Here is a 25,124-nt window from a genome sequence, read left to right on the forward strand (position 1 = left end):
CGGGCATTCATTCTGCTCCCGGGATTTGAACCTGGGACCTTTTGGTCCGCAAGTTCAGCAGCTCAGCGCTTTAACGCACTGTGCCACCAGGGGCTCCATAAAAATCACTTCTACCACTTTGTATATTAAAAGTAACCGACAAGTTCAGCTATTGTGTGTCAGGAACAGCAAAGAGAGCTGCATTATTTGAATGAGAGCTGCATGATTTGAATTGCAGAGCAGGCATGGTGTGGTGGTTTGAGTGTTGGTTGCATGGAGACCAGGTTTTTGCATCTCTGTTGGGTAAGTAGAAATGCACTAGGTGACTTTGGGCAAATCTCACTCTCTCAGGCCCCTTCTACACTACCATATAATCCAGATTATCAAAGCAGATAATCCACATTATTTGCTTTGAACTGTGGCTGGATCTACAGTGCCATAATCCAGATTATTTTATTTGAACTGGATTATATAGCAGTATCATATAACCCAGTTCAAAGCAGCTCATGTAGATTAACTGCTTTGATAACCTGGACTATACGGCAGTGTAGCTCCAACCTGGATCATGAGTCTACACTGCCATATAATCCAATTCAATGCAGATAATCTGGATTTTATGTGGTAGTACAGAAGGGGACTTAGCCTTGGAGGAAGGCAAACTAATAATAATACAGTAGAGTCTCACTTATCCAACATAAACAGGCTGGCAGAATATTGGATAAGCGAATATGTTGGATAATAAGGAGGCATTAAGGAAAAGCCTATTAAACATCAAATTATGTTATGATTTTACAAATTAAGCACCAAAACATCATGTTATACAACAAATTTGACAGAGAAAGTAGTTCAATACGCAGTAATGCTACGTAGTAATTACAGTAGAGTCTCACTTATCCAAGCCTCGCTTATCCAAGCTTCTGGATAATCCAAGCCATTTTTGTAGTCAATGTTTTCAATATATCATGATATTTTGGTGCTAAATTCGTAAATACAGTAATTACAACATAACATTGCTGCGTATTGAACTACTTTTTCTGTCAAATTTGTTGTATAACATGATGTTTTGGTGCTTAATTTGTAAAATCATAACCTAATTTGATGTTTAATAGGCTTTTCCTTAATCCCTCCTTATTATCCAAGATATTCACTTATCCAAGCTTCTACCGGCCCGTTTAGCTTGGATAAGTGAGACTCTACTCTACTGTATTTACGAATTTAGCACCAAAATATCACGATGTATTGAAAACATTGACTACAAAAATGCGTTGGATAATCCAGAACGTTGGATAAGCCAGTGTTGGATAAGTGAGATTCTACTGTAATGGCAAGATGGATGGAGGGTATCCTTGAAGGGACTGGCTTGACCTTGATGGAGCTGGGAGTGGCGACGGCCGACAGGAAACTCTGGCGTGGGCTGGTCCATGAGTTCAGGAAGAGTCGGAAGCGACTGAACGAATTCACAATAACAATCATTAAGATAATAATAATTTTACTGTCCTATTGTATATAAGGAGACTGAAGCATCCGCGGATACTGGTATCTGGAACCCAAATCCCGCGGATACACGAGATCCCCATTCTATTCCTGCTGCAGAGGCTCTGCGTATATTTTCCCTCCTTTCTTGCCGGCGCCTGTCTCTTTAATCGCAGGTGCTGTTCAGCTAACAGCCGAGCGGAGTTCTCCGATTGGCGGCTCGAAAAGGGGTGGGGAAAACGTCACAGTAAACGGGCCATACGATTGGCCGAGAGGCGGGTTCGGCCACCTGATTGCAGTCTTAGTGGGCACAAGGGGCGGAGGCTGTTGTCCTGCAGCAGCACCAGCGCCTGCAATTGCTAAACTGGGGCTGGCCTTCTATAGGCTTCTCTCCCGGGATGGAGGGAGATCAATAGATGGTCCTGGGTGCAAATCACCCCCTTCCTGCGGCCTGTCCTCGTCTGCAGAAGCGGTGAGAGCCTTTCCCTCCTATTCCCTTTAGGAAGGGTGAGTCTGGCTGGGTCCTTTTCTATATCAGCTTCAGAATATTCTTGGTAAAACTACACCAGGCCTGGGCAAACTGGGGCCCTCCTTCCGGGTGTTTTGGACTCCAACTCCCATAATTCCTCACAGCCTCAGGCCCCTTCCTTTTCCCCCTCAGCCGCTTAAGCGGCTGAGGGGGAAAAGGAAAGGGCCTGAGGCTGTGAGGAATTGTGGGAGTTGGAGTCCAAAACACCCGGAGGGCCCATGTTTGCCCAGGCCTCATCAACACTGTAGAATTAATGCTATGGCGTGCTGGGATCCCAGAATGCCATAGCACTTGTGGCATTGGAATTGTAAAGTGGTGTCAATCTAGGTTAATTCTGCAATGTAGACACACAACCATGAAGACAGGCTCCCCCTCACCCCTGCTAGATTGGGAGATCTGGAGATTTTAACCTGGATCTGCACTGCCATATATATATCCCAGTTCAAAGCATATAATCCGGATTCAGGAACTGGATTATATGCCAGTGTAGACAGGGCCTTAGAAGCTTGCCCAAGAATCCTGAACACAGCTAATTGTCGACCCAGGTAAAGGTATTACAGTAGAGTCTCGCTTATCCAACATTCTGGATTATCCAACGCATTTTTGTAGTCAATGTTTTCAATGCATTGTGATATTTTGATGCTAAATTCATAAATACAGTAATTACTACATAGCATTACTGCGTATTGAACTACTTTTTCTGTCAAATTTGTTGTATAACATGATGTTTTGGTGCTAAATTTGTAAAATCATAACCTAATTTGATGTTTAATAGGCTTTTCCTTAATCCCTCCTTATTATCTAACATATTCCCTTATCCAACATTCTGCCAGCCCGTTTATGTTGGATAAGTGAGACTCTACTGTACTTGCGTCTCATTTTTTTGAAATTAGAATAATATATAGAGGGAGTTGAAAGCTCTGAGGGTCATTAAAGCCCTCCTGACAGATGGCCATCCAGCCTCTGCTTAAAAACCTCCAGAGGAGACTCAAAAAGTCAGCAATCTACAACATTTAGGCCCCATCTAGATTGCCATATATTCCAGTTTCTGAATCCCGATTATCTGCTTTGAACTGGATTATTTGCCAGTGTAGACTCATATAATGCAGTTCAAAGCAGATAATCTGGATTCAGACACTGGATTATATGGCAGTGTAGATAGGGCCTAAAAGTCCTGAACACAGTTAATTGTTGATTCTGGGAAAGGTATTACTTGCGCCTCATTTTTTTGGAAATTAGAATAATATTTAGATAACAAGTTGAAGCTCTGAGGGTCATTAAAGCCCTCCTGACAGATGGCCATCCAGCCTCTGCTTAAAAACCTCCAGAGGAGACTAAAAAACAGCTCTTAATGTCAGCAATCTACGACATTTAGGCCCCATCAAGACTGCCATATAATCCAGTTTCTGAACCCTGATTATCTGTTTTGAACGGGATTATTTGCCAGTATAGACTGATACAATGCAGTTCAAAGCAGATAATCTGGATTCAGAAACTGGATTATATGGCAGTGTAGATAGGGCCGAAAAGTCATGAACACAGGTAATCGTTGACCCTGGGAAAGGTATTACTTGCGCCTCATTTTTTGGGGAATTAAAATAATATATAGATAGTGAGTTGAAGCTCTGAGGGTCATTAAAGCCCTCCCGACAGATGGCCATCCAGCCTCTGCTTAAAAGCTTCCAGAGGAGACTCAAAAACAGCTCTTAATGTCAGCAATCTAAGACATTTAGACCCCATTTAAAGTGCCCTATAATCGCATTTGTGAACCCCAATTATGTGCTTCGAACTGGATTATATGCCAGTGTAGACTGACTGCCTCATCACACCAGAGCATGGATCCACTTTAAATCAGGTTTCTGCCTCCTGCAGAATTCTGGGGTTTGTAGTTTGGTGAAGCCCAGGACCTGTCTGGCTGAGCTGTTTAAAGGCCCTTCCTGAAAGTGGATTTAAAGTGGATCCAAATGCTAGTGTGATGGGGTCCTTATATAATGTAATTCAACACAGATAGCCTTGATTCAGAAACTGGATTATATGGCAGTGTAGACCCAGTCTTATTCTGCCAGTCATTTACAATAGGATAATATATATTCTGAAACAAGGGATTTGCTGTGTGAAGGCCTGGTTACATAATTATTAGGTAGGTCGACCCCAAATCCATGCCTGTCTGGAAGGACCCTAAGTAACTTTAAAAGTTGTTATTCCTGACACTGTTCTCGAGAGCTATACTTTCAATCCACAGTTCAAGAATGGAAGGCAAGATATATGTGCTGTATAAGAAGTCTTTATTCTTCAACTAATAATGGTACAGTCTGCACTCAAGGATAAAAGCCTTCATAAAGTGCATTATAGTTTAAATTAGTTCCAAACCTAATATTTGGTTTGGAAATAATGAAAATAAGAAAGAAAATAGATGAAGTCTGTTGTTAAAAGCACAATATTATAAAATTAACCTAATGTGGAATGCTGTAAATATGTTACGGACATCCTAAAGCATAGCAAAAATAGGGCCTAGCTTACTAGTTAAATCAGATGAATACAGAATGTAGTAAACAAATATTTGGGCCCTGCTTATAATAATAAAATTAGCCTCATACAGAATGCAGGGAATGTGTTTAAAGTGTTGTGGTTTTAGCTTTGGATACATTTTTAAAATAAGTTTTAAGGATTTTAGCTGTTTGTTTTTAATTAATACAATTGGTTTAATTCTATTTTAATGTTTGTATATTTTTAGATTATAAATTGTATTGAATTGCTTTTATTATAAGTTTCTTTGAGTCTCCTTTGTGGAGAGAAAAGTAGGATATAAATAATAATAATAATCTTAAAGGATAGCCAAAACAGTATACTTGTTTACTGCAGTATAAATAACCAAATGCAGAATATACTGGGTTCTGTGAGTTTTCCAGGCTGTATGGCCATGTTCCAGAAGCATTTTCTCCTGATGTTTCGCCCACATCTGTGGCAAGCATCCTCAGAGGTTGTGAGGTCTGCTGGAAACTAGGCAAGTGGGCATATCTGTGAAATGTGCAGGGTGGGAGAAAGAACTCTTTGTCTGTTGGAGGCAAGTGTGAATGTAGCAGTTGGCTACCTTGATTAGCATTGAAATCCACAAGCAGGTGGGCAATTTCAACAGAAAGGAGGATACCATGAAAATGAACAAAATCTGGCTACTGGTATTTAAAAAAACTCTAAAATCAGGACAGTAAATCAAGAACAACAATCAGAAAACAGAGGAATTCCAGACAGGAAACAATCAGGGCTAGCTAACACCTTCCAAAAAGTATTCCCCGAGGCAGGAAGCAGCCAGTCTTTGAAGCTGCACATATGTCAATGCTAATCAAGCTGGCCAATGGCAACAATCACACTTGCCTCCAACAGACAAGAGTTCTTTCTCCCAACCTGGACTTTCCACAGATATATAAACTCCACTTGCCTAGTTTCCAACAGACCTCACATCCTAGGAGAATGCCTGCCATAGACGTGGGCAAAACGTCAGTAGTGAATGCTTCTGGAATATGGCCATACCGCCCGGAAACTCGCAGCAACTCAGGATTCTGGGCATGAAAGCTTTCAACAACACAGAGTATACTGTAGAATTAATGCAGTTTCCCACCACTTTTACTGCCATGGCTCAATGCTATGGAAATAATGGAAGTTGTAAAATCCACCTAATTCAGAGTGCAGCAAATACGTTTTTTAAATGCTAAAGGACAGCAAAAAAGAGCTTTGCTTGATTCCTATGGGAGGGTGCTCCAAAGGATGAGGGTGGCTCATAAAAAAGGCCCTGTACTTGATCCATGCTAGTCTCATGGCTTTTGTTTATAAACCAGACATCAAAGCTTTGGATGCTCGTTTTAAAATTCAAATGCACTAAGACAATATGGACACAGCACAGGGTGTATTGTTTTGCTAGCTTCCTCAGTAGAGTCACACTGTTCATGACTCTTTCTTCTCTTCCCTCCCTGGCAGGAAGATGGCTTCGCCCTGGAATAAGGTTCCACCTGCTCTGCTCTCGTTTCTCTTGCTGTTCCTTTGGCTCCCAAACCCAAGCGCTTCCCAACAAGAGCCCTGCCAAACCTGCAGGGACCTTGCCAGCAACTTCCTTAAGGTGAGAGGACAGAAAATATTTTGGTTTGGACTGGGGATGGGTGACAGTTGCCCATTGGGAGCATCTACACCAGGCATGGGCAAACTTGAGCCCTCCAGGTGTTTTGGACTTCAACTCCCACAATTCCCAACAGCCTCACAGCTATTAGGAATTGTGGGAGTTGAAGTCCAAAACACCTGGAGCACCTAAGTTTGCCCATGCCTGATCTACACTGTCTAATCAATTACAATTACATTGTAATATGGAGAGGCACCAGAACTCTTTGGCAGAGAAGGCTCACGATCGTGTAAAATTACCATACAACTCCCACGATTCCACAGCATTGAGCCAGAGCAGTTAAAGTGTGTCAAACTGCATTAATTCGACAGTGTAGATAAGTGGTTCTCAACCTGTGGGTCCCCAGATGCTTTTGGCCTATAACTCCCAGAAATCCCAGCCAGTTTACCAGCTGTTAGGATTTCTGGGAGTTGAAGGCCAAAACATCTAGGGACATCAGGTTGAGAACCCCTGGTGTAGACGCATCCCATGATAGAGATTTGCAAGCACTTAATAAGGGAGCATTAGTACCCAGGCCCACTCTTTGCTTACTTCATTGAAGGAAGGATGGGGAAGTGGTCTGAAGTAAGAGTCACGGAGCACTGTCTGAACTGACCATTTAATGCAGTTTCAAACCAATATTGAAGAAAGTGGCTTTGCTGTGCAGATAATTACATAAGAAATCCTGGAAACCAGTTTGAGGCCTGGATGGTGGTTTCACAAAACAGCGATGCCCATTAAGACCTTCCTTTCATGCGCTTTTGTGGGAGTTTGTTGTCTGGTCGCCACAGGCTTCGAACTGTATGAAATGATCACTGTAGATGGGACCTGGGAGATCGGCCAGGGTGGGACAAAGCTGGGGATTTACTAAGCTTGTCTTGCAAGCCTCTGGAGTTTGTGGGTGGATGCATGCGGGTTTGGGGTGAGGGGATTCTGGAGGCCTGGTGTGGGGAGAAACAAACCTTAGCAATGGGTTTGCTGTGAGCCTTCTCCTGCCTTCCCAGGGTCTGGAGCGGACACAGCGAGAGAACTTCGGGGGCGGGAACACAGCCTGGGAAGAAGAGAAACTTGCAAAATATGCAAACAGGTGACCTGAAGTCTGGGCTGCGCCAGGTTGTGGGTGAGATGCGGTTGTTGCAGAGTGTGCTGGACTGAGATCCTAGTCAGAAATGACAATACCAAAATCATGGCCTGAAGAGACATGGGTACATTCATGATGATGATGCCTTTCAAGGTGGACTGTGACTCCTAACGAAAAAATGGAATACCCCGTCCATACAATCCCATACCTATTCTCCTGGGAAGAACCCACAATTAAGTTCAACTTAATTTTTAAAAATCTATTTATTTTTTACACTGGCCAACACACATTCTGGTGACTCAAATGTTAGCCCTGTTTCTAGGTATATTTGATGAACTGATTCCAAAAATGGCACCAGTTTTCTCCTCTATCAGCTCCAGTTTTTGAGATACAGAACAAAGCCCTAAATGGTTCCGACCTAGTCTACCTGTCTGAATGTATCTCTCTCTATGAACCATCTCTGTGTTTAAGATCATTTGGGGAGGCCCTGCTCTTGATCCCACCCTCTTCACAAGTGCAACTGGTGGGGAAAGAGACAGGGCCTTCTCAGTGGTGGCCCTTCGGCTTTGCAACTCCCTCACTAGCAATATTAGATCAGCCCCCTCCCTCCTAGCCTTTAGAAGAAGAGTGAAGATCTGGCTTTGGGAACAGGCCTTTGAAAAATAGTGCAGTGCAATAATTTTATTCTGGAAATTGTACAATTGATACGGAATGGCTTAGACCTTGTTTTTGGATGACGTGTCTAATCATTGGAATGTATTTTAACTAGGCTTTTATTTATGTTTTCAGTTTTAACCAAATTTTATTTTATGCTTTGTTTCTATGTTTGAGGCACTGTTTAGTGCCATTTGTAAGCTGCCTTGAGTCCCACCGGGGTAGAGAAAGGCGGGATATTATTATTATTATTATTATTATTATTATTATTATTATTATTATTAATAATAATAATAATAATAATAATAATAATAATAATATGCCGTCTACCAGTCACCACCATAGAAAACCATGATAATAGTATCTAAGAAACTATCCAATGCTATTTTCTAAATTGGCATACCAAATAACCCCAAGAACTGACCTAAAAACAAAGTCACTAATAATTTTTCCTTGTTGGACTATGTTATTGATAGAGATGATCAAGAATAGATAAATAAATATTCATGCTGCACATGAAGTCAACTCAGAACTACCAGCAGCCCAGCTTGAATGGCATCCCATTATTGGGTGTGCATATATACCTGTCTGCTATTTTAATAATAAATCTAATTTTAAATTTAACTGCACACTGTGATCGAGGGTGTACTATGATTTCATCTTCCTCTATATGGCACCACAAATCACTACTGAGATCTTGTTATATGCATTACCAGTCCTCAGAGAAAACACGGAAAGCAAGCATGGAAATTGCATTAGCCCACAGTATGCAGTATTTCCTTTGATTCCCACTCCTACTTTACCTCTATCTGCATTTTCTGTTTCTCAGAGGGGCAGTAGGCTATAACTTTCAATATTTCTTACTATTCCTGATGACTCTCTTTTCATATCTTTACTAGTGTAGATATTTGTTCATTCTCCACAATTTTCTTAGCTCAGAAGAACGGCTTTTAAGGTCCTCCAACATGACCCTGTGATCAACTTCCACCTGGTGACCGTACAGTTTTGCTGGAGGACCTACAGCAGGCATGGGCAAACTTGGGCCCTCCAGCTGTTTGGACTTCAACTCCCACCATTCCTAACAGCCTCAGGCCCCTTCCTTTACCCCCTCAGCCGCTTAAGCCATAGATGCAGGTGAAACATCAGGAAAGAATGCTTCTGGAACATGGCCATACAGCCCAGAAAACTCACAGCAACCCAGTGATCTTGGCCATGAAAGCCTTTGACAACCTATAGTTCTTGTTTTCTCATATATCGTGGATGCATCTTCTGCCCCCTGAGGCCATTGCCTCACTTTGCCTAATGGCCCTCATGTATGAAATATTGATGCAGAGAGATATAAATGCTCTATTGGAGAGGAGGGGTGTGTGTGCAAAGTTGCTTTTGTTGAGGCAGGGCAAACCTTGAAGCTGGTGGAGAAGTTGTGTTGGTTCCTGTCCTCCTGGCTTGATGCTCACCTGGCCCCTTTCTCTCCTTGCAGCGAAACACGCCTGTTGGAGGTCCTAGAAGGTGTATGTGCCACGTCAGACTTTGCCTGCAATCAGCTTCTGGAGCAGAGTGAGGACCACGTGGAACAGTGGTGGTTCCATGAGTGAGTGGGGAACAAGGCTGGGTCGCTCAACATGGGATGCATCTTCTCCTGCTATTAGAATGGCAAGAAGAAACCAAGGATCCTTTCACTCTACATAGTTATTGTGCTGTGATTCCACTTCAACTATCATAGTTCCATCTTATGGAATCCTGAGATTTACAGTTGAGAGAGTGAAATCCAGAATTCTTAGCCAAATAGCTTTGGTGGTTCACCAAACTATTGAGAATTCCATATGATGCAGCCATGGCAGTTTAAGTGGAGTAATGGTTCTATATTCATGCGATATGAAAAGGCCCCAGATAGATAGATAGATAAGATCAAAGTATGGTATGTATATTTGTTTGTTTGTCTATACAACAAAGGTGAAGTGGTTCTCTGTGATGTCATTGGATTGACTTGCTAGGTGAAGTGGCCCTCTGAGCTGTCACTGGGAAAGAAAGGTGACGTGTGTATGAGGGGAAGGGAGGAAGCATGGAAAGAGTCACAAAAAGGTTTTTCCATACCTCACAACCTCTGAGGATGCCTGCCATAGATGTTGGTGAAACTCAGGAGAGAATACTTCTAGAACATGGCCGTACAGTCTGGAAAACATACAACAACTCTGTGATCCCGGCCATGAAAGCCTTCAACAACACATAGTCACAAAGAAAGCCATGTTGCCTTGGAGACATTGTGAGGTAAACCCTTTCAGAACTGGAGAAAGGAGGGCAATAGACAATGACACCCGGGGAACGTCAGGTATAGACACTAGTAGCCAAGAAGGGAGAAGAAGTAGATCAGAACTGGGGCTGTTGCCCTTTCTAATGAAGCATAACATTTTATACTAGTATCAGTTGGCACTAGTATGAATACAAAGGATGGAAAAGGGGGAAAGACTTTTTTGAGCTCTTCCCAATTCCCTGTCTCTATTTATCTCATTATCTTTATTTGTTTACTTACTTAGAGATATTAATCACCCACATGGACTTGAACAGAGCTTTTCAAACATTTCATGTTTGTGACACACTTTTTAGACATACATCATTTGGCAACAGTAATTCAGTTTTCCTAACAAACCAGAACTTAAAATAAACTCCTTATAAGAGATATGGACACATACATTAATTGTAACAATGAACTCTTTTGCGTATCATTTTTAAAATATTTGATTTCCAAGATTTATAAAGTACAGTTGAAGCATCTTCTTCAGGGTCCATTGTAAACATTGCACAACAGATTTGTGTAAATGTTTAAAACAGCCACTAGGTGGCATTCAGAAAACTTCCCATTCCTTCATTTTTCGGGACCCCAACATTGAGCTAAGGGGCCCCCATTTGATGCTGAGACCCACAGTTTAAGAAGCAGTGCTGTAGACTGTCTTGTCTCCAACATGCAACCTTCAGAAGTTGGCTAGTTATTACTCTCAATAAATCCAGTCCACATCTGGAGGGATGCAATTGGGGGAATCTACCATAGACTATCTCTGCGAGGAGATCCCTCCTATAAACATATGACTGTTCTGTTCTTGGGACCAATCGTTGAGTAACGTAGGGCTTGTATTACTAATCAAAAAGAACACAACGGGAATGGAAGAGGCGATAATAAGGACTCTTTGTTTTCGCCAGGCAGCAGCAGCACCCAGACTTCTTCCAATGGCTCTGCATGGATGCCCAGAAACTCTGCTGCTCGCCAGGCACTTATGGCCCCGATTGCCACAGTGAGTTGTGATAATGTCCTTCTGCACCATTATCCCATTTATGAGTGTCAGGATATGCTTATACAGTATGTGGAGGTTATGCAAACACAAAGATATACCTTATAGCCAAAGTTGTGTTTTGCAGTATTGCAAGGGACTGATGGATCTCGGTTCCAAATTCTGTAAATAACCCATTTTGTAATAGAAATGGAAACAATAAAGACATTTACTTCGATTTGAGCAGTTTGTAGTACTAAGTGAAAGTAAGTTAAAGGCATGGCCCATGGAGTATTTAAATTCTAATCATTTTCTAGTAATCTAGGAGCAAAATTAATCTATGGAAAAGATTAATCTAGACATATCAACTGGATACAATAATATCTGCCTGCAAAAATATATGGTTGCAAGAGCCAGTGTAACTTTTGTCTTCACAAAGAGCAGTGTATACAATTAATAGATCAGTGATATTTAGCCCCCATAAGACTGAAGGCCCAATTGGATATTGTTGGTGACAATGTGATGTGTTGGGGTCTTACCACTATATATGGTAGTCGTGCCTGCAAATACTTCATTTTTTGGAATTGGTATGTGCAGAAATCCGTAACATTAAATCTAAAACAATTATTACCAAAGTTGGTAATACTGTCTTTTTACTACCGTATAATGCAAATGAGTTTCTTTCTCATTAAAATGTTATATCTCTCTAGCAGCATGTTTATTTCACATAATTGGAAATACTTAAATGCTCTTTCACTTTCTTGATGGCTAGATAGCTGATGGAGAAATTAACTGAAAACATCAGGGCTACTAGAGATAACCAAGAACTATCGAAATTCTGTGAGACCTGGTATATGTTTATTATTTGTACAAACCAAAATGCCAGTCTTCTTGCTCTGTAATTTTTGGAAAAATGTCCTTACTACCATTGTCATGTCAACTAGTAATTTCTTTCTTGGGCAGTCAGGAAACTTCATATCAGCTTTCCCCATTGTACTGAATCTGAGATGCGTTTTTGATTAGTTGGATGTTTTCTGAGAGAGTAGAAGGGTTATGCTTTTAAATGAAAGGTCATTATGGAATTGGAATGATGACCTGGCCTTAAGAGTCCTCTGTTGGGCTGAGCAAATGGCAAATTTCTACTGGTTCTAACATTGATTTGCCTCTCTCCGCAGCTTGCCCCGGGGGTGCCCAGAAGCCTTGCAGTGGGTATGGGCAATGTGACGGGGATGGCACCCGTGGGGGCACCGGCCTGTGCATGTGCCAGACAGGCTATGGTGGCCCTTTCTGCTCAGAGTGCGGAGACGGCTACTACGAAGCTGCTCGCAACGACAGCCACCTGGTATGTGCGGGTATGTAGAGAGCCCCTGCTGGGCTGGACTGGGGGCAGGGACTGGAGACGGACGCTCTGCTGCCCCCTGCTGGCTAGGACTGGTTAGTAATGCCCCACCCCATGACCACTACTTTTCTTTGGGTTCTCCTGACAACTCTGGGCTCTTTAATTTGGCCCACACTCAGTATATGTTTGTGTCTGAAAACCAGCACAATGTTGTGCTAAGTAAAATGTAAACACCATACTTTTCAGGAAAAGCAAATGTATTCAAAAGTACTGATTTATTTCAAAATCCACCCTGTATTTATACAGGCCGTCCCCAAGCTACGAACAAGATATTTATTATTTATTTATTTACCGTATTTCTGTCCCACCCTATCTCACCCTGAGGGGGATTCAGAGCAGCTTACAACTTGGAACAATTCAATGCCACATCAAAACATAAACATAACAAATTATAAATACATTAAACATTAAATCATTTAATATAAAACAATAACATACAAATGCAATTAAAACAGGATTTAAAGCAACTGTTAAAAACAACCACATATTCCATAATCAGAGTCAATTAGCCATTCCAGTTATAGTTACATTAATTCACAGCTGTCTATTGCTTTGTAGCTAGTGTCTGAAAGCCTGGTTCCAAAGCAAAGATTTTACTTGTTTTCTTAATGCTAGGAGGGAGGAGGCTGATCTCACATCATTAGGAAGAGAGTTCCACAAATAGGTTCTGTAGGTTTAAGTTGAATTTCTATGTAAGTCGGGACAGGTACATTTTTAAAATGTAACTCCAGCCAAATATATGCTGATAGATAGATAGATAGATAGATAGATAGATAGATAGATAGATAGCTTTGGATAGCATAGGGAAGGTTTAACAACCTGTACAGTTTGTTTTGCAGTCTGTGCCCCTGTTCAGAAGATTTCACCTCACTTTCTGTTCCTGTGATAATTGGATTTTAGAAAATTTGGCTTGGAAACAAGAATTGGGGATAAAGCTTCAGTGAAGACACCTTTTCCCCATGAAAACTCTTTCAAGAGTGAATTTCCCTTCCGAGGGGTAGATTTCTCTCACTTCCTGTTGTCTCAGTCCCATTCTTAACTATGAGTTGTTTGTAAGTCGGATGCTTGCAATTCGGGGACTGCTATATATACACACACATATCTCCTATATGCATAAACACACACACATCAAAGCTAGAGAAAGGAGAGAGGAAGGGAGGAAAGAAAAAGAAGGGCAAGAAAGAAAGGGGAAAAGTTATGAGAAGTGGGAAAAAGAAAGAAGGGATCAAAAGGGGGGCAGCGTCCCCTCCAACACACAGTGTATACACTAACTGTTATTGTTATTATAACCTTGCTTTTTTGTCTTGATTGAGACCTAAAGCCACTTCATGGGCAATCATCTGGATCAAGCTTTCACTTTTCCCATTGCATACTCATTTCCCTCTTCCCCAGAATGCTACAGAGCGTGTGGACGATGTTCGGGACCTGAAGACTCAAGTTGTCTGCGCTGTAAGCGGGGCTGGATGCTACACGACCGGAGATGCATTGGTGAGTTTGTGAGGCTGAGCTTGAAGAACTCCTTAACAATTTTTGGAAAAGCCTTCACCCTTTCCGGGTGTTGTGCATTCTGCATAGAGATAACTTGGAGGCAGGGTAATTTTGGGGGTGAAAGCCCTGAGAAACAGCTGCACCAGGTGATGAATGAAGAGAGTGAGGAAGAGGGAACTATGCTGTCTGATTCTTAGCCTGACTCCTCTCTTTCTTGCCTCAAACAGACATAGATGAATGCGGCACAGAAATGGCACATTGTCGGGCCAACCAGTTTTGTGTCAACACTGAAGGATCCTACGAGTGTCGAGGTGAGCACTCTATGCCTAAAAAGTGGGCTGCGTGAGTGGCAGACACAGATTATGACACGAAAGGTCATCAAAAAAAGCAGGGCGGAATATATGCAGCAGTGACAAAGGCAATCTGGTCAGGGTGAAGGCCTATTTGAAGAGTTTCAGATTTTCCTGGTCTTACACACAAAGCAGTGCAGAGATTGTGTGAGGCAACTGCCTCAGGTAACAGATGTTGGAGAGGGGAGAAGATGCAGGCTAGCACTACATGATTCTTAGTCTATTCTATTTATATACCTCACCTCTCTCCTTTCATGAGGCCAAGGGCAGTTTACTCACTTCACACACACAATTTCACACTTTGCAGAGACTTTCTTGGAAGACCTGCCCACTTCATTCAACTACTTTGGAAACCAAACCCTATGAGGAATGGCTTAAGTAGCTGGGTAAGTTTAGCTTGGAGAAAAAAAGACTGAGAGGGGGACATTATGGCCATGGGCTGCTGTGAGTTTTCCGGGCTGTATGGCCATGTTCTAGAAGCATTCTTTCCTGATGTCTGGAATTCCCCTAATTTCAGAGTGTTGTTCTTTATTTACTGTCCTGATTTTAGAGTTTTTTAAATACTGGTTGGCAGATTTGTTCATTTTCATGGTTTTTTCCTTTCTGTTGAAATTGTCCACATGCTTGTGGATTGCAATGGTTTCTCTGTGTAGTCTGACATAGTGATTGTTAGAGTGGTCCAGCATTTCTGTGTTCTCCAGTGATTCCAGCTATGAAAGCATTCGACAACACATTATAGCCATGTTTAAACATTTGAAATGTCACATTGAGGAGGGGGCAAGCTTGCTTTCTGCTTCTCTGAAATAATGGGTTCACAATGCAGGGGAAAAAATCCACTTAAACGTTAGGAAGAACTTCCTGACAGTAAGAGATGTTCAGCAGTGAAATATGGGAGTGCAGTGGTCTCCTCTGGACGTTTTTAAGCTGAAGCTGGATGGCCATCTATTGGTGTGCTTTGATTCTATGTTCCCGCATGATAGGGGTTGGACTGAGGTTGGTCCCGTCCAACTCTAGGATTCTATGGAGCTTAATCTGAGTTCTGGAATTTCATTTTAATTCCCAAACTCCATGCCAATACAAGGAAGAGCTACTTGACATGTACAAGAATTTGTGTTAAGGAACCAAGTCCTGCATACAAGATATCAGGGGTCTGAGGTCACTGCTGTTCCCACAGCCTCCTTCATACACTGCTTGTAAACTATTGTTATGAATACCTTTTCAATAACTTTAAAGCATATGTTCTTTTTATTGCAATTTTTCAGTATGAGAAAGGGTATTATAACTTTTATACTTTTACACAAAAAGCGACATTGGAGATACAGACATATAGATTCTATGTAACTACATTGAATCCACAAACCAACCTACAGTTACATTGGCTAACAAACAAAGGAGAATTAAATGTCTTGTGTCCCCTTTCATGCATACCACTAATACCGCCCATTGTAACTCCGCAGCTTTCCTTGGCCACAAGAGATTAGTTTATGTCCCTTCTTCCTAACCTCTCTTCCTTTCTTCACAGATTGCGCCAAGGCTTGCATTGGCTGCATGGGCGCTGGGCCTTCTCGCTGCAAGAAATGTAACAAGGGTTATCAGCGTGACGGTGTCAAATGCCTTGGTAAATCTTGTACCGAACAAAGATTTTTTTTCTTTAAGAAACTATCCTGCCTCCATTTGATTTAATTAATCTGGAGATTGCAGAGTATGTTCTTTGCTACCCCTAGAGGGAGCAGCCTTCTAGAAGCACTGTATTTTCTCCAACAAGCCCACATGCTCAATTTTTCCATGTATTATAATGTTGGGAATATTTGTAGGCTGTTTTTAAATGTAAAGGTAAAGGTTTTCACCTGACATTAAGTCTAATCATGTCCGACTCTGGGGGTTGGTGCTCATCTCCATTTCTAAGCCGAAGAGAACCCTCTGTTCAACCCTCTGTGCCACCAGGGGCTCCAGACTGTTCTTACCTTCCCTAAAGTCCTGGGGAACATTTCACATTATACAGTTATAGGGCTTTGGATCCATTTTCACAACCAAAGCAACATTCTGTGGAATGTCAGGAGTTTTAGTTCAGGAAAAGGAATTCAAAATTCTCAGCCAGAAGCTTCTTTTGGTGCCTCACCAAACTATAAACACCAAGATGTCATAGCATGTTACCATGGCAGTTAAAGAGGTACTAATAGTATAGCGTGAAAGGGTTTCTGGAATTCTTTTTATTTTGGGAAGTCAACAGTTGAGCATTGTTGTAGGAATTACTGCAGTGAACATACCTGCTACTGTCCTGATTTGGCAGAGAGCATCCTGATCAATTCTCTATAATCCCACTCTTGCCCTTCCCTAAAGGCTCAGGAAAAAGCAAGCTGTAGAATCCTTGTCCTAGCATGATGTATTTTTTTCTCATTAAAAGTTTTTTTGTCATTGTGACATCTTGAAGTTGTTTGGACACACATGTCCTGGATTTCATCTGTGAAATGTTGGAGGGTGTAGAGGAATTTTTACTACAGCTCTGCTCCAAATTGGTCCCAGTGAGTGAAGAGGAAGTCATCTTGACTATGTTACTTGCTGGATATGAAGCTAGCTGATGTTGGCTTAGATATGGGGACATTTCAGCAGAGTGTCAGAAGGCTCATAATATAACAGCTTGTGATTCTGAAGGATATTTTTGGTGACTTTTGACTTTTTGCATTTAAAGGAGCTGAAGTCAGGATTTCTATCTTTATCTCATTGTGGGTCTGGATAAAGTGAGCATTCCCCTGCCATAGAAAGCTGAGGAGCTCCTACTTTTTCATGTGTGTAAACGTGGGACACATACAGTTCTCCTGCCATAGAAAATGACCAGGGTTAGGCCTCAAGAGTATTTTCACAGCTCTGTGAGTTTAAGGTTTCCAGTCCTCAGTGTGATTCATATAATCCTCTCTACAATTCCCTCTAGATGTTGATGAATGTGCCGGGGAAGTGGAGGAACCCGTGTGCACTGGTGCCAACGAGGCTTGTGAAAACACTGATGGCGGCTATCGGTGCATTTGTGCAGAGGGATATGTGCGTAAAGATGGGATCTGTGAGGAAGATAAGCCTCCAGGTAAGCCATAGCAGCAGCATCCCTGATAGCAAATAGGTTTCTGTAGCACACTGCTTCTTAAACTGTGGGTCCCGACCACTTAGCTCAGTGTTTGAGTCACCAAAAATTTGGCAAAAGTAAAAAGTTTGTGGATGCCACCCATTTACAAAAATATGTTAGCAACAATGTGCAGTGTTTACAGTGGACTCTGCAGAAAATGCTTCTGCTGTACTTCATGCAAAGGAAATTCAGTGTATTTAAGCAAGCCTTGCAAACGCAGATTTCTTTTCAGTAAATGTTAGATTTTTTATACCTATTTTATATACCTGGGGTCATGTAAAAATTCTCTGACAGAAAGAGGTCATGAGTGGAAAAAGTTTAAGAAGCCTTGCTGCAACTGATGAAATTTGGGTATTGCAATGTGAGTTAATTTCCAAGGTTTATCTTCTGCCTTGGAAGCTGTCTTCTTCTTTGTTTGGAGATGGCCATATTTGTATTCTGGCTCTTCTCTTGCTGAGGGATTTGGTGGTAGACTGCCTTTCACTTGTCTCAACCTGGCTTGATGACAGCTGCCTTTCAACACCAAGTTAAAACTTAAGAGTCATAGAGTTGGAAGAGGCTCAAGGACCATCCAGTCCAATCCCATTCTTTCAGACAGGAATTAAAGCACTCTTGACAGATAGCCATCCAGCCTCTATTTAAAGAGCTGTGAAGAAGAAGATTCCACCACACCCTGAGGTTGCCTCTTCCACCGTTAAATAGCTTAGCCTTTTTGGGACGTAGTGGCCATAGCTTGGCTCTCATCTATTTGGATTGTGGGTTTTTCATCTCCCTTTTTATTTTTCTTTGTAGAATTGTTGTAACTTATTTTATATGACCTGGGTGTTTTGATTGTACTTTTCCTGCATGGCAGAGGGTTGGACTGGAGGGTCTTGGGTCTTTTTCAGCTCTATGATTCTATTATTATAATCTATATATATAAAAGAGTGATGGAATCCTGGCGACTGCCAAAACAACAAAACTAAACACCCCACAACCTCGAAAATTGACAACACAACCCATCATCCACGCCTCTGGGTTGATACAACAAAAAGAAAAAATAAATAAATACCTAATTAGAGGGAGAGGAATAATTGTTTTTATCCAATTGCTGCCAGTTAGAAGGCTAAGCTCCGCCCACTTGGTCTCCTAGCAACCCACTCACCCAGGGGACAGGCAGAGTTAGGCCTCACTTAGGCCTCTTCCACACTGCCTATAAAATACAGATTATCAGATTTTAACTGGATTAGATGGCAGTGTAGACTCAAGGCCCTTCCACACAGCTATATAACCCATATAATCTTATATTATCTGCTTTAACTGAATTATCTGGGCTCCACCCCTTTACCCTTTACCTTAACTACCACCAATTCCTCAATACTTTATTTCCCATACCACCATACTTCGCCACAGCAACGTGTGGCCGGGCACAGCTAGTACTTTATATTATGATGGTTTTAACTTCCTTTCATCTTCTGTACCCTGCTCTTTGGTGTGGGGTGTAAATACTTCAGTAAACAAGCGACAAATAGTATTGTTGGGAACCATTGGACTCTCTTATGAATTGCTTTGTGAACTGAGCCTCTGTGGTTTGGTTCTCCAATATTTTTAGACCCCCAGTGAGCTCTCAGTATCTACTGAGATTTGGTTCCAGGACCACCCTATGGTTCAAAATCTATGAATGCTCAAGTTCTATTACACTATATAACAAATTTTGAAATTTTTTTCAGTTCTTAGTTTGATAGTGTCATTCCTGTTTAATGGTGCGGAACTTACTTTGAACGTAGTTGTTATGCTCCAAAAACTTTATTTTTGTGGCTGCCACAAACTATGTTGAATTGGTTGAGACTCAATGAGATATTCATTGAGACTCATTCATTGAAAAACTATAGCAACATGTGCTGCAGGATGTCTGAAAAAAACAAAGTTTTTTGCAGTTTAATAAACATTTTCCATGTTTTAATAAACGTTTTCCATGGGGTTTTTTTAATGGGAGACCCCGGTAGCTCAGTGGGTTTAATCGCTGAGCTGCTGAACTTGCTGACTGAAAGGTTGGCGGTTGGAATCCGGGGCGCAGGGTGAGCTCCCACTGTTAGCCCCAGCTTCTGCCAACCTATGCAAAACATGAAAATGTGAGTAGATCAGTAGGTACTGCTCTGACGGGAAGGTAACGGCGTTCCATGCAGTTATGCCAGCCACATGACCTTGGAGGTGTCTATGGGCAACGCCAGCTCTTTGGCTTAGAAATGGAGATAAGCACCAACTCCCAGAGTTGGACGCAACTAGACTTAATGTCAGTGGAAAACCTTCACCTTTTACCTTTTACTATGTTTTTATGATAGAACCAATTAAGAAATAATATTTATAACCCAGGAAAAAAATCATGTTGCATAATCTATATATAAAAGAGTGATGGCATCACGGCAGCGGACAAAACAACTAAACTAAACACCCCACAACCTCGAAAATTGACATCACAACCCCTCATCCATGCCTCTAGGTTGATACAACAAAAAGAAAAGAAAAATAAAGTCCTAATTAGAGGGAGAGGAATAATTGTTTTTATCCAATTTCTGCCAGTTAGAAGGCTAAGCTCCGCTCACTTGGTCTCCTACCAACCCACTCAGCCCAGGGGACCCTTTACCTTAACTACCACCAATTCCTCAATACTTTATTTCCCAAACCACCATACTTCGCAACAGCAACACGTGACCGGGCACAGCTAGTGTTATATAGAATAACACAGTAAAATGGTGGTCCTTGTATGAAATGGAAAAACCAAGGTTTGCTCTTAGAAGAGCAGGGGGATATTTGTTTGAATCCAGCGGTGCAAAATGTATGCATACAGAGGGAAGACTATACAGGCTTACATTAATGAGAATCAGGAGTTTAGTCAAATTATATACAAAGAACTATGCTTATTATTAGATAAGTGTAAAATTAAAAATTAAAACCAAAGACAATTGGAACTTCTCTATCTTTTGCTACTTCATATATCTGTATTGAGAGTTGGTACAGCTGGATTTATGGGAGGCAATGGCCTCATTGTCCTCATTGTTCAAAGGGAGCAGTTGCTTCTGGTCCTTGCTTATGTCTTCCTTCTTTCTGTCACAGATGCTCCGGAGAAAGGCTTCTTTGATGACATCACAGACGACGAGGTGGTTGTGTTGCAGCAGATGTTCTTTGGTGCCATAATCTGTGCGTTGGCCACACTGGCTGCCAAAGGCGACATGGTCTTCACGGCCATCTTCATTGGCGCCGTGGCTGCTATGGCTGGCTACTGGCTGTCAGAGCGCAGTGACCGTGTGCTGGACGGCTTCATAAAGGGCAGATAGTGTGTGGCGAAGTGGATGTCTTCCGTTCTGCTTCCTGCCTCAGAGGGCCAGATGGGGGGCAAGAACTCTGTGACCCCCCTCCAGTCCCCATCCTTTACCCTGGCAAGGCTCTGAAATGCAGGAGGAAGAGCGGGAAGGGCCGTCTTGTATCCCAATCTGGGCTGTGGGAGGCCTTGGCCTCGCATGCTCTGAAGAAAGGAGGAGACGTGGGAGAAGCAAAGCATGCTTGCCTGTTCTGCTGTTGGCCAAGGAGAGAGTTTCTGGCACAAATTAGGATAAATTAAGAGATTGCATTATTATAATTTATATAGGCACTACCACTGTACATGGCACTTGTCAAGTATAGTCAACCTTCCACATTTACTGGGATCGGGGCACAGGACCCCCACGAAGGTGAGAAAATGCAAATTTAAATTATTGGGGTTTTTTTCACCTGAAAGAACACCTTTCAAGAAATCTCTAGTGATCCTCCAGCACATCTCTATGGTCAAATTCCACTGGATTATATTGGACGATCTGGTGCAGTTGTGTCCAAACTTCTGCTCCCTTCAAGCATTTGGGATTCCAACTCCCAGAAGCTCTGGCCAGCTTGTGCAATGCTCAGGAATCCTGGGGGCTGAAATCCAAAACATCTGGCGGGACCAAAGGTTGGACACCACTCACCTAGACACCACTCATCTAGTTTTTCTTTCTGTATGTCCTCTGGTGTAACTCTACAGTCGACTTCCATCTGATTGCACTGGAGGACCTAGATCTTCCTTGGTCTTTTTTCTATGATTCTCTCAGCCTACCAGTGTGATTTATTGATAACAGTCTGGCAGACATTGACCCTAGAGTTGCACTTGAGGACCTAGAGATTCCCAGAGAGAATACTGTAATCAAATCTGCAAATATCTAACTCACATATGAGGAGGAATAACTGTAAAAGATCAATCAAAAACTGTAGTTCCCTGCTCTGAGGTTTACAGTGATATGAAACAAAAAGGAATGGCAATGTGGGTTGGAGTTAAATCCAGTCGGTACTGCCTCTTTTTCTCCCTCTCTGAGGCCAAGGCAGCCACAGTTGGGATGGAGGGAGGGCCTTCCACCTGCGCCTGGACCTGAAGGAGCTGTTGTCCAATGAGTAATTGTTAAAATTTGGTCAATAAAAGCCTGCTTCCTGGAGCTTGTGAGAGGGCTGTATTATTCTCTGTAATTGATTATAGCTGCTTGATGATGTGGTTGAATGGTCTGCATTCAGTCTCTTCCCCTTTTGAATTTTATTCTGCAAAGAATAACTCAGCTACTTCTTTTGGTGGATCTCATAACATGCCCCTGTTCCCTTCCAGATCTTTGTACTTCTGGGATGATTTCAAAGGTGTTCTCCCCATTAGCCAAATAACCAACAAAAGGTTAAATCACTGCAGAAAAAACCTAGGAGTGGCAGGATAAACAGGACGGCTCCTTGCTGGTTCTTTATGGGTCTGTGCCTATGGCTGAGAGCTGATTTATTCATTTATTTTATTTACTGTATTTATATACCGTTTTTCTCACCTCTGGGGGGACTCAAAGCGGTTTACAACATAGTAATGGCAAAATTCAATGGCTAACATGAATGTAAGGCCAAATCACATATCTAAGACGGTAAACCTATTAAAATCATTAAAATCAATAAGACCATTAAACATGGGATATAAACAACATATGGAGTCCCCAGTGGTGCAGTGGGTTAAACCGCTGAGCTGCTAAACGAAAGGTCAGCAGTTCAAAACTGGGGAGCAGGGTGAGCTCCTGCTTTTAGCCCCAGCTTCTGCCAACCTAGTAGTTTGAAAATATGAAAATGTAAGTAGATCAATAGGTACTGCTCTGGCGGGAAGCTAACGGTGTTCATGCCGGCAATCATGCCGGCCACATGACCTTGGAGGTTTCTACGGACAATGCTGGCTCTTTGACTTAGAAATGGAGATGAGCACCAAACCCCTGAGTCGGACATGACTAGACATAATGTCAGGGGAATACCTTTACCTTTAAAGTGGGAAACAAAGTGCATTCGTTTGATGCTTCCATTCTGATATACACAATCCAGTAAGGTAATGATGAAAAGTTGCTCTATCTTCACATCTGTGTGACACTCATTGGAGAATGGCTGCTAAAATTTGCAGGAGGGATGAATGAGGTGTGTTTCCTCAATGCTTTTGAGATTCAAATCTGAGACACATGGAGAGATTTAAGGCCTTTGTTCATTCTTACTGCGGTTTAAATAAAATGAAATATTTCTCCCTTTCCCTTTAAGTACAAATTTCCCTCTAGAGTAATGGGTAGGCAATGCCATTAAAGCGGGAAGGATAAAGACTATGAAAGTACTTTAAGACTCCTAGATAATTCTAACTCAACTGTTTCCTGCTCATTCCCTTTTATCCCACCTTCCTCATTCATTCTATTATGTATGTATCCCACCCACACATTCTTTTCTTCTTTCTATTATGCCACTTGCTCACAAAATAAAGAGAAATCCAGTCCTTGCCTTTGTGCACCACTGAGCCAACAAACCCAGGTGTCTCTTTTGGGAAAGCTGAACTCTTTTCTACAGCTGGCTCAAGACAATATGCTGCCTGAAATAGGACATCCATTGGCACTCTCCTCTACCTCCACGGATGCAGAGTGAAATCATTTTGAAGCAGATAGCACAAAAACAGCAAAATAATGGACAGTTTTCTGCTCCTTTAGGACATCCAAAATTTGCCCATGGAGGTGGCTACCTCGAGAATTTATCACACGAACCTCAATCCAGGCACAGTTGTACTATCATTGAAAGCAGATACATACCTTTGATATCTCACCTAAAATCATAGAATCATAGAGTTGGAAAAGACCCCAAGGGCCATGCAATCCAACCCTGTCATGCAGGAACACCCCGACAGATGGCCATTTAGCCTCTGCTTAAACTCCTAGAATCACACTGGTTTTTACAGCTGTCGCATCACATTGTTGTCTCATGTTCAGCATGTGGTCTGGTAGGACTCCTAGATCCCTTTCACATGCCTTGGCAATTCGTGGTCCTGTGATTATACTTCTGCATAATTTTGACTTCCTACACTGTGGTGGCACAATGAGTTAAACCCTTGTGCCAGCTGAACTGCTGACCTGAAGGTTGGCGTTTTGAATCCATGAGACCATGTGAGCTCCCGCCTGTCAGCCCTAGCTTCTAGGCTTGCTCAAATAATTCGTTTTCCCCGTTACCCGTTATTAATTTGTTACTTTCGTTTGTTTTGAAGCAATATACGGCCTTGATTGTCCACACGTCTGGATATCGCAGTTTCGAATCGCGAGAGGCCGTTTTTCGTTATGTCGTCGTTTTTTTCGTTAGGAAAAAAAAGCTTTTGCAAATCACCCAAAATCCCACCATTCAGGCCCTTTCCTTTTGCCCCTCAGCAAAAGGGGCGTCACGGGCTCAGCCAATGGGAGGGGGCGAGGGGGAAGGAGGCCGAAGAGGAGGAGGAAGACGGAGGGGGGAAATGGCCGCCGCCGCCTCGCCTCAGCTCAGGCCTGATACTCAGAGGTTTTGACGTCTGTGCGAAGCTAGGCAAGTGGGGTTTATATATCTGTGGAAGGTCCAGGGTGGGAGAAAGAACTCTTGTCTGTGGGAGGCAAGTGTGAATGTTGCAATTGGTCACCTTGATTAGCATTGAATAGCCTTGCAGCTTCAAAGCCTGGCTGCTTCCTACCTGGGGGAATCCTTTGTTGGGAGGTATTAGCTGGCCCTGATTGTTTCCTGTCTGGAATTCCCATTTTCTGGGTGTTGTTCTTTTACTGTCCTGATTTTAGCTTTTCTGTAGCTAAAAATGCATATAAAATTGATTCTATAGGGAGGATAAATGATTGGATTTCAACTCCTACAGCTTAGCTTTCTCTGCCAATAATGGTACCATATCAAACTAAACCTCCCAAGATTCTGTAGCAGTGAGCCATCTTGGATATTGTAAGGGATTTTTTTTTATTATTATTATTATTATTATTATTATTATTATTATTATTATTATTAGACCTTGCTCCCAGGAAGGTGCCTTCGCTGTGGCTCCCAACTTATCTATCTACCTTTCCACATATTCTCCACATTGTGTGTATGTATATGTATATTATATATACATGAGCCCCGATGGCGAAGTGTGTTAAAGCACTGAGCTGCTGCACTTGCAGACCGAAAGGTCCCAGGTTCAAATCCCGGGAGCAGAGTGAGTGCCCGCTGTTAGCTCCAGCTTCTGCCAACCTAGCAGCTTGAAAACATGCCAATGTGAGTAGATCAATAGGTACCGCTCTGGTGGGAAGGTAATGGCACTCCATGTAGTCATGCCG

At 42.2% G+C, this 25,124-nt stretch overlaps 1 protein-coding gene across 2 annotated transcripts; it reads left to right on the forward strand.

Moving 5' to 3' along the window:
* Positions 1-1,744: 1,744 nt before the first annotated feature.
* creld1 (cysteine rich with EGF like domains 1) lies at positions 1,745-21,956 on the forward strand. 2 transcript variants are annotated; one of them, XM_062973751.1, is made up of 11 exons: positions 1,745-1,924; positions 5,954-6,092; positions 7,133-7,215; positions 9,344-9,454; positions 11,059-11,150; positions 12,302-12,478; positions 13,918-14,013; positions 14,241-14,324; positions 15,886-15,981; positions 17,293-17,439; positions 20,572-21,956. In XM_062973751.1, exons 1-11 carry the CDS (start codon positions 1,869-1,871, stop codon positions 20,790-20,792), a joined length of 1,302 nt encoding a protein of 433 aa, XP_062829821.1. In that variant the 5' UTR covers positions 1,745-1,868; the 3' UTR covers positions 20,793-21,956. The 2 variants fall into 2 exon arrangements, with proteins under 2 accessions (XP_062829821.1, XP_062829822.1); XM_062973752.1 differs by having other exon boundaries at positions 1,781-1,959.
* Positions 21,957-25,124: the final 3,168 nt, after the last annotated feature.

The sequence above is a fragment of the Anolis carolinensis genome, chromosome 2, assembly GCF_035594765.1.
Source record: "Anolis carolinensis isolate JA03-04 chromosome 2, rAnoCar3.1.pri, whole genome shotgun sequence".
Taxonomy (NCBI): Eukaryota; Metazoa; Chordata; class Lepidosauria; order Squamata; family Dactyloidae; genus Anolis; species Anolis carolinensis.

Coding starts and splice junctions, on each gene's coding strand:
- creld1 (XM_062973751.1), top strand. CDS start 1,869: ATGGTCCTGGGTGCAAATCACCCCCTTCCTGCGGCCTGTCCTCGTCTG. Junction 9,455..11,058: donor GAACAGTGGTGGTTCCATGA/GTGAGTGGGGAA, acceptor TGTTTTCGCCAG/GCAGCAGCAGCACCCAGACT. Junction 11,151..12,301: donor TTATGGCCCCGATTGCCACA/GTGAGTTGTGAT, acceptor CTCTCTCCGCAG/CTTGCCCCGGGGGTGCCCAG.